This window comes from Macaca thibetana, chromosome 6 (genome assembly GCF_024542745.1).
Source record: "Macaca thibetana thibetana isolate TM-01 chromosome 6, ASM2454274v1, whole genome shotgun sequence".
NCBI lineage: Eukaryota > Metazoa > Chordata > Mammalia > Primates > Cercopithecidae > Macaca > Macaca thibetana.
Genome location: NC_065583.1, coordinates 27,991,848 through 28,006,178, shown reverse-complemented (window position 1 = coordinate 28,006,178; position 14,331 = coordinate 27,991,848). Strand labels below are relative to the sequence as shown.

The window sequence follows — 14,331 nt, the reverse complement described above, 5'->3', positions numbered from 1 at the left end:
TGCCACTGCACTCCACACCAGCCTGGGCAACAGTGTGAGACTACATAAAAAAAAAAAAAAAAAAAAAAAAGCACCATGCATGTGTTTCTTTGAACTTCAAGGAAGCTACATGAGACAGTCAGAGCCGAGATTATTCTTCCCATGACTCAGGCAGGAAAGTGAAGCTTAGAAGGGTTCTGAGATTTGCTCTGGCCAGAATAGCTAGCATGTGTCCCAGCAAGGACCTGGCCTACAGACCTCACAACCAGTGAGCATCCAGGAGGAAGGATCCACCTGCAAAGGGGATACAGGAGCCCTGCATCCAGTGTGATTGCTTGGCTATCTCCTTCAGGACCGCCTTTCAGGATCCAATGAGGGCAGGGGAGAGGAGTCACGGTTGACATCTGAAAAAAATTATTTGCTCGACCAAACATTAGTCAGGCTTCTGAACTTTCTCCTAGGCCCATTTATGCAATTCTTGTAAAATCCAGTTTTGGCAAAGACCTTGCTAAGTCAGTTTAGCAAGAACCCTGTCCACCATGTCCACCCTCTTTGCCATGATCATCTTCTTCAGCCTCCACCATCCCCCAGATGATGTCAGATTATCCTGGTCCATCTTCAGCAAGAATCTTCTTAGGCCATTTTAGCCAGAATTCCTCTTAACCCTGATGCTTGCTGTTAGTAATTCCCTATTCACTGACCCCCACCCTGCTCCTTGGTTGTACATTCCCACTGGCCCACACTGTATTTGGAGTTGAGCCCAATCTCTCTCCCCGACCGCAAGACCCCATTGCAGGGGTCTTTATACCTATTGCTATGATTCTGAATAAAGTCTTCTTTACTGTGCTTTAACAAGTGTGCTGATTAATTCTTTCTTTAACACAGCTGAAGTAATAGAGACATTAACCCTCATTCTCTCAGCACCAAGCAGGAAAGGAAATGTATGCTTCAGCCCCCTAGCAGCAGCAGACTCTGAGCTGGCACCCAGTACCCTTTACAGGAACCCAAGGTTAATTCTCCATCCTTCATGGAGGGAGTTGAGGGCGCCAGGATGGTGACAGGAGTTCCGGGAGCAGGAACCAAGAAGAAGTGCCTGGGCTCCATCAATCTGACCTCAGTCACCCTGGGACAGGGGGAGAAAGGGATAAGTGCCCCAATCCCAGAGCTCAGACCTGATGGATGGGGACAGCAGTTTCAAGATACACATTTCTGAGAAGCTTCTTCCTCTGACTCTGAGTCCTGACTCTCCTCAATAAATGGGTTGGGGCTGAGCCATCCTCTTGAACTCTCCTTGCTCTGCCATCATGGAATGGTGTTTCTGGGATGTCTCTTTCCCATTCTCTGATACTTTGTTTTATCTCAGTGCATGTAAGACTTGGCTTCCCCAACTAGACACTAAGAGCCTTCAGTTACCCTTGACCTCTCAATTACTTACTGTGAATCCTGGAGTCAAGCACCATCAGCTCTGAGTCTCAACAATCTCATCTGTGAAACAGGCAAAATAACCACTGCTCTGGCTAGTCACTGGGTTTCTGTGAACATGAAATAAGCAGCTTCTTGTGAGATCACCGTGACAGTGCAAGGGGTCCTTGGGTCACTAGAAATGTGCAGGTAGGACCCTTGACCTTATTGGAAACTGAGGAAGGCAGTAAAAGTGTCAATGACATGATCCTTCTTTCTTCTGAAAGAGTCCCCTGGTCTGAGACAACCTACCAGCCCCAAGACCTCAATTTTATATTTTATGTTTTGTAACTCTTAATCACTATACACAGCACAGTAGTAGTAATCGTCATTATCATCATCTAAATAATATGAACTATGCATTGAATACTTATGTCCCAGACAATATGCTAAGTACTTCTTGGAGGAGGAAACCAAGAAACAGATAGTTTGAGCAAGGAACCCATGGTCATACAGTTAGAATGAGCAGAGCATGACCTGGGAAATGCCCAGCAGCAATAGCAGAAAGCAGGTAGAAAACACTACATTGCACGTTTTTGTGTTGTCCTCCTGAAGCCTAGCACAATAGCACTGGCCTGTGTTTGAGAGAACACTTGGTACCTTAAGTGAAGATACCAGAAGTTATCACAAGCTCCAGATTTTAGACCTGCCTCTGCCACTGGTTAGTCGTAAGACTTCAGCAGATCACTTTACCTCACAGAGTTTGGCGTCTCCCATGTAAATAAAGATCATAATTTCTAAATGGCATAGTTCAGGGGGTTCCTGTGACTAGAAGTGAAATAATATGTGTGCAAGTGTGTCATAACCATGAAGGTTTTAGAAAGTAATGTTAGTATTAAGTATCACCATTAGCAACAATGATAATAACAGCTGGCATTTTTTTAATACTCACCATGCACCAAACATTGATCAAAAAATATCTCATTTAATCCTTAGAACAACCTTAAGACATAATTAACTCTAATTGGTCCCGTTAAACAAATGAGAAACTTAGTCATAGAGAGATTATGTACTTTGCCATACTAATATGCCATGCTGATTATTAGTATGAAACTTGAGACTGGGCTGAAAAGTAGATGCCTATTTGGATTATTAATTACACTTTCAGTTTGGGCAAATCAGTCTACCAGTTTACCATCTGCTCAAACTGTCCAAGTCTGTTTTTTTGGAATGAGTCACTTACATGGTATCCACTAAACTAACACTATCTTGAACTGGAAATAAGGGAACACTAAAGATTGGCAAGAGATTACTGAGGTGATAAGAAGGTGAAGTTGCTGATGGACTGGAATTGCTCCTTTCTTTTATTCTTTGTAGTAGAATCTGTACTTTGTTTTCTCTCTGAAAAATAAAGATAGCCCAGACATTTACGGAGCTGGGGATTTCTCCAGATTTCATCCAAGAAAGTAAAGAGCGTGTTGTAAAATTTGCTCAGTGCTCTGGGCCTGTTGTGACTTCCTCACTGAGACTTCAAACCAGAAGGTGACAAGAGGGTCAGCCTCCAAACAGGAACACACACACCTGCACACACACACGCATTCTCTCTCTCTCACTCTCAAACACACACAACCCCCAGCTCTTCTTATACCTTCTAACAACAGAGGAGCTAGCCACTGTCAGAAAAAAATATATAAAACTCTGCAAAGCTTCCTTTCAAGCCATTTGAAGGGGGGAAAATAAACAGTGTTGGGTCACAGGGTTGGATTTGTATTTGTAACAGGTAGACACTCACCTCACTGGCCTTAGGCAAGAGGGATCTGAGGACACATGGTGGATCACTATTAGGGAATGTGGTTACTTGTACCTGAACTGATGATACACAGCTAGACTCAGGCTCACTTTGAGAGTGGTCTTGGATGACATTTATCAGTCACCTACAGAGCAGCAAACTCAGCCCTAAAGATCTTGGATCTCCATGGTGACCATTTGACTTTTGATATGAATTTGAAGACAGAAGGCCATGAAAGTTTGATTTAGCCCATTTGCAGAGAAGTCTCATGCAGCATATTTGAGGGTTCCAATACAATTTTATTTTAGCCAACTGAGATTTCTTTAACACCTTACATTCTCTTGTCTGAACACAGTGGGTTCTCCCCAGGTGCTTTGAAGTTTTCACACCACTTCCACATTAGCAGTTATCACTTAAGATTTTAAAAAAAGGGCAGAGATTTTTTGGAAACTGAAGGCTTAGACAGCTAAATTGCCTGAGGGCACTTGGCTATTAAGGAGTAAGCTAGGGTTAAATCCAAGTCTTTCAGTTACCAAATATTTTATTCCCTGGACTCAGGAATAAAGAAGAAATTCTTAAAAGAATTAAGAAGTCATCCCCAAGCATAGCTTAAGGCTTCATTCATAAAGCTGGCTTCTTGTCCTGGGTCTTCTGACTCACTGCAGATGGTGCACCATTTTCTTTCCTTTGCAGGTCCCCTACACTTTCTTCATCTTCAGATGTGTACCTGAGAAGGGCAGTGGTCATAGTGGTCGTGTGATAGGGGGTGTTTGGTTAGGGGTGGTGCAGACATTTCACATTAGTATGCACTCTGACCCATTGTTAGTATTTGCCTAAAGAAATAGGTAAAAACAATTGTCAGGATGAATCCCAATTTAGGGAAAAGAGGTCTCTAATGCATCCCTTGCCTGTGGCAAGGGAGTGAAAAGTTTTAGCATTCAGGATACTCCAAGACATCATTCCACGGGACATTCTTGGGTTCTGAATTTCTACTTCAGTGGAAAAAGCAAACACATATAAAGTACATCTGCATTCACTGCCCACCACTTGGTTTTGTTTTCCAGGTGCGATTTGAAGGTTTGACAGGAAACGTGCAGTTTAATGAGAAAGGACGCCGGACCAACTACACACTCCACGTGATTGAAATGAAACATGATGGCATCCGAAAGGTAAGATCCACCTTTACTTCCATTCTGCAGAGAGGAGAGGCTGAGCAGGGACTCTGGCCAGAGCTGAGGGCCTATGGGTCTACCTTTTCTGGACTGGATCTTTGAAGAAACTCAGACAACACAGACTCTAGACTTGGCTCTGCCACTAACCAGCTGGGACATTGGGCAAGTCTCATTCTTCCTCTGAGAATCCATTCACTCATCTGTAAAACGGAGATTTAAAAATCTCTACATTTGTCCCAGGATGCTTGTGAAAATCCAAGGTAGAGGGAAGCACTTCTAAAACACAAAGTCATTGATGTGTATAAAATGTCACTGCTATTCCTGAAGGATTCCAAACCAGTAACTTGAGAATGATGATTATTGATGAGGTGAACCATCTTTTCCTAATCGATACTTGGTCATATCCGTTCTATTATTTATACAAAAGTAAGGGTGAAAATACATATGTTTACATATTTGTATAATGTATGATATGTTTGCCTATGAAAATTCTTAGAATAGCATTCAAATCCTTGGAATGACATTTCGAATTCTACCAGAACCTATGTGCCCAGGCCTCTGCCAATTTCTTCAAACTTAACCCTTGGTACTTCCTTCATCTCTCCACTCCAGTCATTCTGTTTGTCTTTCATCTCCCTGAATACACCATGTTCTTTCTTATCATTGAGCCTTCATACATGTTTCCTCTGCCTGGGACTTCCTCTACCCGTCTCCCACCTCTTGCCTGCCAATCCCTACTCAGCCTTCCACACTCAAAGTAAATGTCATTCCCCAGGGAAGCCTTCTCTGGCCTTTCTTGTTATGCCTCATGGAAGCCTCTACTTATCTGCTTATGGTCTTCATCACATTTCTAATTCCTTTTGGTGGCATAGCATAATGACTGGGAGGCATTGTACTGAATGGCATAGAGCTGGTAGGGTGCCATGGATCAGAATGCTGGCTCTGGAATCCTCAACACTGAATCCTGGCTTCACCACTTACTAGTCTGGGATTCCGGATAATTTATTTGAACTCTTTGTTCCTTAATTCTCTTATCCGGTAAGTGGTGATCACCTTAACCATGCCAACCTCATAGAGTCACTGAGAGGATTAAACGACCTAAGAGTGTGCAGAAGTTCTAAGTACTGGGCCTGGCCCATTGAAAGTTGGGTCTTAATCTCTCAGACTTAATGCTCTCTATGCCTGTGCTGTCAGATACCCTTGCCACTCTCCGTATGTGGCTATTTAAGTTGAATTTTAAATAAATTACAATTTAAAAGTCGGTTCCTCAGTTGTCCTATCTACATGTCAAGTGCTCAGTAGCCACATGTGGCTAGTGGCTACCACATCAGGCAGCACAGATGTAGAACATTCCCATCACTGCAGAAAGTTCTACTTTAAAGTTCTCTTTGTACACTCTCCATCCTCACCTCCCTTAAACTCGTCTTCTCTGCTCTTGTGTCTAGAACAGCATCTACTACCTCATAGCCAATCTTAACTCATCTTATTCATTACGGCTGTTAGTTGTCTATTGCTGCCGTAATAAATTACCACAAACAGTGACTTAAAACAACACAGATTTATCGTCTCACAATTCTGTAGATCAGAAGTCTGCCTTGAGTTTCACTGGACTAAAATCAAAGTGTTGGCAAGACTGTGTTTCTTCCTGGAGGCTCCAGAGTTGAATTTGTTTATTTGCCTTTTCTAGCTTCTTAAAGACAACCTATATTCCTTGGCTCCCGTGTTATGGAGCTTTCTCCATATTCAAAACCAGCAATGTTACATCTCTCTGACGCTTCTTCTATCATCACATCTTCTCACTAACCACAGCCTTCCAGAACCCATCTCCCATCTCTGACTGGGAGATTTCCTCCTTCAGGAATCAGCTACAGTAACCTGCCTTAACTTACAGCAGGTACCAAATAAGGGCACACTATTTGGCTATGAATGTAGCCATTGGGAACGTATCCACTTTTCAGCAAACTTTTCGCATGCTGATTGTACACGAACACTCTTTCTGGGCTCAAAAACCCTTGAGAATGACACTTATCCAGAAATAGTCCAAGTCTAAGTTCATTTATGTTGTCCCCTGGTCTTCTGATTTCTGCTGCTTGAGAAGACATTTGCTAGATCACTTAGGTCTTATAACCCTCAATTTTCACATCTGTAAAATGGGCACAGATCATGTCTGCATTAGTACCTGATCACTGTTCAGTGAATGTTACCTCTGTTAGTGGTTATTAACAGCTATGGTAAATGTTGAACAGGTAGCACATGGCTGAAATCTGGAGAACACTGAGGTGGCTTATTTATTTCAAGGTATTTAGCAGCTGCTGTTAAGAGTACTGCCTCTGGAAGGGACATCAAATATGTGATCACCTCCCCAAAGCCATCTTCCTTTCAGATTTATTTATTTATTTATTTATTTATTTATTTATTTATTGAGACAGAGTCTTGCTCTGTTGCTCAGACGGGAGTGCAATGGCGTGGTCTCGGCTCACTGCAACCTCCACCTCCCGGATTCAAGCGATTCTCCTGCCTCAGCCTCCTGAGTAGTTGGGATTACAGGCACCTGCCACCACACCCGGCTAATTTTTTTATTTTGGGTAGAGACGGGGTTTCACCACGTTGGCCAGACTGGTCTCGAACTCCTGACCATGTGATCCACTCACCTCAGCCTCCCAAAGTGCTGGGATTACAGGCGTGAGCCACTGTGCCCAGGCTTTTTTTTTTCTTTCTTTCTTTCTTTTTTGAGGCAGGATCTCACTCTGTCGCCCAGGCTGAAGTGCAGTGGTACGATCATAGCTCACTATAACCTCAAACTCCTGGGCTCAAGTGATCCTCCCACCTCGGCCTCCCAAAGTGCTGGGATTACAGGCATGAATCACTGTCCCCAGTCCCTTTCTTTCAGATTCTGAGAACTGATGGTGTCACCCCCTGCCTTGAAAATGGAAACATAGATGTTGTAGCATTTTTGTGTAAGGCAGGAGCAGGCAAGCCTATTGCTCCTAGATAGAAAAGTGTTGACCGTAGACCTGGGCTGTTCCTCACAATCCTCAGAACGGCCTTTTGACCTCAAGGGAAAAAAAATATTACTGTTTCCTGGATAGAACAAATTGGCATTTCTACATTGTATGTGAGTAGTTACGTGTTTGCCATAATTAAAATATGGATGTTGAACTGTTTTCCCCAACTCTGGAGTAGTGGATTAGCTTAAAATATAGCCAGATTATTTTCTACACGTTAGTGGTCACTGGATATATTGGGGATATAGTGAGGGTGCAACAAGTAAGAATAGAAGCCAGAGACTTCTACCCCATGTTTGCCATCATCCAGCTGTGTGGCCTTCAGCATGTCTCATAGTCTCTCTGGGTCTCTAAAATAAATGAGAGACATTGGGCTGTACGAACCCTAATTCCTCTCAAATCTGACACCTTGGGTATCAGTGCCATCTGCTGCATTTTTACCATCCTCTCCCTACTCACATTGCTCCTCTCCTGGCTGGACTTTGGCTTCCTCTGTGAAAGTAGAGTTTCCATTGGGGCCTTCATCAATTGACAAACTGTCCTTTGGTATGAAATTCCCCGGTTGTTACTCCCAGAACCAGAGGTCCCAGCCCTTTGAGTTGACCCTAACTATTGCCCAGAGACTGTTGGGAGACTTTTTATCTCTTCAAGACTTGCTCTTCATCAAGAACTTCTCAGAAGTGGAGGCACTGTAGCAAGATTAATGGTTCTCAAGCCTCAGCAAATAGAAGAATTACTGGGAGGCCTTATTTAAAATGCAGATTCCTGGGTCCCAGCCCCTGGATACTCTGCTTCTGGAGAACACAGATGAAGCCTAGGAATCTGCACTTTCTTGAATCCTCCTCTCCAACCTGCAGATTTTCTGGTTGGTGCTCTAAAGGGTTTGATAAGAATCACTGGCAACTACCAAGGAAAGAAGATGGAAGTAAAAGAAATATAATATAATATAATAAATATAATATACAAAAAAGAAACACTGACAGAATGGCTAAGAGCTTGGGCTTTAGAGGCAGAGAGACCAGGATTTTAAGTCTCTGCTTTAGTCTTTACTAGGCACATGACCTTGAACAAATTATTTAGCCTCCCTGAACGTCATTACATCATCTCTAAAAGGGTGATAAAACTCTTTTGCCTCCCAGGATCGTTGTCAGGATTGAATAAGACAATGCCTGTTACCCCACTGCTTGTAGTAAGGGATTCAGAAAAGTAGCACCTGGCATGTAGTGGACATTCAGCCCACATTTGTTTGCTTGTTTGCAGTTTTAAACTCCCTTCTATAGGCCACAGGGATTTTATATCAGCATTGCATTTGGGCGAGTCAGGCTGTGTAAGCCTGTGGAATGGATAAATCAGCAAAGAGAAATAACAGAGTACCTTAAAATCCAAGAGCAAATGATGTGCTTTAGTTTTCAGATCCCGGGGCTGTTTTTAAACTTACTTCCAACGGCCAAATCCTTTCTTAGAATGTGGGCTTAAACATCCTTTGTTTATGGGGGATCTGCCTTTCGGAAAATCAATTCCTCACATCTGTGGCTTCAAGCTTTTTGCTCCATCAGCCTCCTAACAAAGTAATTTCTCTGATTTTCAAGGGTGACCTAGTTGTACTGGTTTCAGTGAGCATTACATGGCCTTACCTGATTGTGTATAATAAAAAGGAACTGTTTTTTCCAGATTTGGGGCCTCAGAGAAACTCTCCTGATCTTCAGGCCTATTTCCTGTTCACCCATGTGCCAATACACCCTCTAGGTACCTGGATACAATTTGACATCCCACTGAAATGTGTGTGTTCTAAGCATCCATTCATCATAAAGTTTAGGGGCTTCAGATACCAGGATGGGTACTTGCTGTACTAAAACGGTATCCTTAGGAAATCCCACTCAGGGATACCACTTCACTATAGGGTACTGATTTAGGGTCTCTATCTGAATAAAATATCTTGTCAAAATCCAGTCACAAACTCTGATAAATGACTGCCCAGTGGAGAAGTTTAGGGAAAATTTTCTTACATTTTTCATTGGGGAACTGGTATTGATGATTTAACCATCTTTTTCCATCACCATTGTTCCTATAGCAATTTTTAGACTGGGTGAAGGCACCTACTTCTCATTTCAATTTGATTTGAGTGGCCCTGCCCTGCCCCAAGTTTGTTATCCCCACTTCTGACCCTGTGTATAACTAGAATGAAAAGACTGGGCAGGAAACAAGACTAAAGGGACACAAAGTCCTGCTGATATCAAAAGTAATCTTCTAAAGTCCCAAAAATTTATAGCTTCCCATTCCATATGCTTTTTGGTAATTTTGCTTTAAATCCTTGTTAACCAGTTTTGACCATACTGAATCATGTTATAGCATCAGATATAGATGTAGCATCTCAGATATAGCCTCAACCCCACCACTTCTCTCCATTTCTACTGCTGAGCCTGGAACCCAGGCCACCTTCCACACACCACGCAGTAGCCTCTTTACCAGTCACGAGTCCTGCTATGTTCTTGTCCCTCTACAAGGCTACTTTTCCACCACAAGAGCTAGGACAATAATTTTCAAATATATATCAGGTTATATGGCTCCATTCCTTAAAACTTTTACCTCTTTCTGTTGCCAGTAAATATACAGCATGGCCCTCAGAGCACTCAATGCTTCTTCCCTGTGGCATGAGCTCTCGCTCCTCTTTCTCTAGCTCATTTCTCTGTAGTTACACTGGTATCTTTGCATTCCTTGAGCACAACCTCACACTTGCCTCAAGTCACTTGCATACACTATTCCTTTACCCGGCATTTTCTATCACTATAGTTTCATGTACTGTGTGCCTCCTTGTCATTCAGGTCTCAGTCCAAGTGAAGCCACCTTGGAAAGGACATCCTTGACCAAGCATTTTTAAAGTCACTCTCACCCAGCACACAGTCACAGTTTCCTTTTTATTTGTACTTTTCATGGTGCTTATTCCTTCTGATGTATTTTTGTTGGTTGATTGATCTGGATTGAGGTTGGCAAACTTCTGCCTACTGGCCAAATTCATCCCAACACCTATTTTTGTACCGCCCATGAGCTAATGGTTACATTTACATTTTTAAATGGTTGTAATAAATCAAAAGAAGACTATTCTGTGACATGTAAAAATTACGAGAGATTAAAATTTCAGTGTCCATAAAGTTTTTCTGGAATATAACTATGCTCATTGGTTTATATATGTTCTATATCTGCCTCTGCGTGACAACAACAGAGGTAAGTAGTGTCAACAGACTGTATGATCCACAAAACCAAAGATATCTACTTTCTGGCCCTTTAGGATAAAGTCTGTCAACCCCTGGTCTGGATATGTATTTTCTTCTTACTCCTGTACCTCCTAAATGTTCTAAAATGCCAGCTCTCTAAAAGCAAGGACCATATTTGTATTTTTATTATATTCACAGTGCCTAGAATATACTGACACAGAATAAGCACATATAAATAAAAGGTTGTTTATTATATGACTGGGCAGCTTATCAAATGTATCTGGGCAATCAGAGAGCACACTACGCTAGCCCATGCTTCAAAAGATCTGCCAATAAGCAAGGGGGAAAAATGCCTGCAAATTTAATAAAATAACACCTCAAACAGAACTCAGATAAAGTTACATATAAACTTATTTACTTCGAATCTTTTAAGTGTGTTAATTTAGATAATCCTAGGTGCTGTAACAGATACACTCTGAAATCTCAGCTGTTTAATGCAAAAGACGCTTTCGTTGTTGTTGTTGTTCACTCGGTGACCACTTTTTTGGCTCCGGGTTCTGGCTAAGACTCAGGCTCATGGCCCCTCCACTGTCTACTTGGGTCTTTCTGGATTTCAACATCCAGCTAACAGATAGGAATGAAAGAAAATGGTAACTCTGCTGGAGATTTTTGGGGCATCAGCCTAGAAGAGATGCACATCACTTCTGTTGTATTCCATTGGCCAGAACCCGGTTACTTGCTCAACCAGAGGTAAAACAAGCTGGGAAATGTCATTGCTGGCTAGGTAGCCACTTTCCACCAACATCTCTACACCATGGAAGGAAAATAAGAATGCCTGGGAGTCAGCTAATTATCTTGACCACAATAGACAACTTAGTCTTTAAAAATTGATTCTAAAGGATCTTATTTTTTGAGGTGAGGGGCTGTGGTTTCAGAGGCAGCCTGGAGATACCAATTTCTGAATTTGATTTGATGACTGTGCAATGTAGATCAATTGAATTTTCAGTTCTATGATCATCTCCTTTTAAGACTTTATCTACTTAAAAAATCTGATCTATCATCTAAATTCATTTTTACATTCAAAGAATCTTTAGAGGTAGATGGAAAACAAGGAGATCAAAAATTATAACTGGCCCCAGGAGAAGCCCTCTCACTGTCAGAATTGTTTAAATCCTCTCCTGACTGGTGGGCCCCAATCTTTACCAACTACTAGCTGATTTACTTTTAGATAGAATCAAAGTTCCTGCATATCCTCAGTAGAGAATCAAAGTGCTGTATGATAATCCAACCATTTCCCAAAGAAAGGAAAATGTGCTCTTATCTCCAAAGTGCAATGTCTCTTCAAAAATCTTTGCCAGCTTTCTTTTCATCAAACTGTGGAACCAGATTTCTCAGTCTACTAGCTTACACGAGGCATAGGCATGAGGCTGAGCATCACTCAGCCCACTGACCCTGGCAATATTATGTTTTATCTCCCTACAAAAGAGTTAGAAATAAAATAGTTTGTTTACAACTTCTAACTATTCTACTAGCTTTTGATATGAAAGTACCTAGCATATAAGCCAAGTTATACAATACTGTTTTAGAGATCCCAATTTAACAGTAGTGCTATAATTAATAAGTAGTGCTAGCTTTGAAGGACCACTATCCTTAAAATTTAAAATATCTTTCTAAGCCATATACATCTGGCTTACACAGATTCATCTTGCTTTTTTTTCTTATCTTGTATGAAAACCTTGGGATTTTACATCAGTGTTTTATAATTTTTGAACCACTTACCCTGAACATTCTATATGTAAAGAAGGGTTATATTGTCAAGTGAATTTCAAAATGCTCTATAATGCATGCTTCTTTCGCAGATAATGTTCAATAGCAAATTGAAAACAGAAATGTCTTGTAGTATAGAAACCTGTTAACCTTCAACTAGGCATTACCCTAATTAATATCATTTTTTAGCTTACTGACAATATGAACCGTGCACTATGCTAATTGTTTTACATGCTTTAACTAATGTAGTTCTCACAGCAGCCCATGAGGCAGGTACTATTGTTATATCGACTCTACAGATCAGGGACTGAGGACTACAGAGGTCAGGTAACTTGCTCAAGCTGACAGTTGGTAATTAGGAAAGCCTAGCTTTTAAACCAGGTCTGGCCTGAGGCCAGACACCAATATCTTCACCACTGGGCTCCCTCTTTGTTAAAATAATACATCTTAACACTCAGTGGCTGTTAGAGGAATTAGTTGCATGTCAAAGGAAGCAACTTCCTTTCTACTGATGGTCGTGCAGTTTGAGTAGGAATATTTAAACCTGTGGACTAATTGTGAAGAAGGAAGAAGAAAGAGAGGAAGGAAAGAAGGAAGGACAGAAGGGAGGAAGGGAGAAAGGATGGATGAGAGGGAAGAAAATGAACAAGAAGGAGGAGAAAGGGAAAAGAAAACAAACAGACAAACAAAAACCTTAGCACCATCTATAGGGGGATAAATCATATTTGACAGATATTTTCCCAGGTTTGTATTGATTTTATTAAATAATCTTACCTTTGAGGTCCACGAGACCTGGATTCTATGTCCTGCCACTAATCTACTATATAACCTATTATTTTGTTAGATAATTTAATCTCCCTAAGCCTAAGTTTTCCCATCTGTAAAGCAGAGAAAAGCCTGCCTGCACTATTTGCATAGTGTAAAGATGTTATAAAAGTACTGTGGATATTTAAAAAACAAAACAATACCCAAAAAAGCAGAAAACCTTACATCATAATATACTACAAGAGTGCTTTTAAACATCTATTATTCAGCCAGAAGGCTCCTTGTAAAAGGCAACTCTCGAGGGGAATCCCAATAGGTGAAATAGATAACAAGCAGAGCTGACCATTGGAGCAAGGATGAGGAAGCCAGAGCTCCCTCCTCTTCACTGTCCCTCACCACCTTCCATGAGTGGTGAAGGGCCCCACAAGTCTCTTAGGGTTCCCTAGAACACGGTCCTTGCAAAAGTGAGGGAACTGAGACTGTCTTGAGCAAATCTCTGGGCCTCTGCTTCTCCCTGTGGAAAAGGAAAAAGTTGGACAAAATAATTCTTCAGTCACCTTCCAGTTCTGATATTCTAGAAACATGGGTTTCTGGTTCTTCTGTCATTAGAGAGCAATGTCTCCTTCCACACTAACTAACAGCATCCCTCACGGGGAACATCATACACATGCCTGCACTGAGAGTAAACCTCCACGCAGTATCCTCAGAGACATGCTCCCCGTCAGACCTCTGAACTATCTCAGCATCGATAGGGTGCACCGTGTGCATGCTGGGTCACTGCTGTCTAGATGCATTCATTCTCTCTACAAACATTTCCTGAGCTGCTTCTCTGGGAAAAAGATGTGCTGTACTAAGACAGGAACCCTGGAACAAGTATATTTATTTCAGTCTTGTCCATGAGAAGCTCATAGCACCATGGAGAGATGGGGACAGACACACAGCTAGATCCAGGGCTCTAATGGGAATGTACACAAGGCACTCAGGGTTGTTTGGTAGCTCACTGGCATGTGGGGGGCACGGCCCTGGAGTTGGTCTCCCTGGCTCAGATCCTGGCTCCACAGCTACGCCGTGGCCTTGGGAAATTTATTTCACTTTCCACATCTCACTTTCTGCATATTTAAAATTGAAAAGATAATTAACTACCCACTTTGCAGGTTTTGTGAGGATGAAAGGAGTTAAAACATAAAAAGCACTTTAAAAAGTCCCTGAAATGCAAGCATTCAATAAATGATAACTAATAT

The 14,331-nt window shown here is 41.7% G+C and overlaps 2 protein-coding genes across 4 annotated transcripts in view; both read left to right on the top strand.

The window, feature by feature from the left end:
* LOC126956755 (ubiquitin-conjugating enzyme E2 L3-like) overlaps positions 1-14,331 on the top strand; it is a 1,010,865-nt gene that overhangs the window by 47,972 nt on the left and 948,562 nt on the right. The gene's annotated exons all lie outside the window — the stretch shown is intronic.
* GRIA1 (glutamate ionotropic receptor AMPA type subunit 1) overlaps positions 1-14,331 on the top strand; it is a 323,641-nt gene that overhangs the window by 194,176 nt on the left and 115,134 nt on the right. For all 3 annotated transcript variants that reach the window (XM_050793915.1, XM_050793914.1, XM_050793916.1), the window contains one exon: positions 4,234-4,338. In XM_050793915.1, coding sequence (XP_050649872.1) covers positions 4,234-4,338 — 105 coding nt within the window. The remainder of the gene's footprint in view (positions 1-4,233; positions 4,339-14,331) is intronic.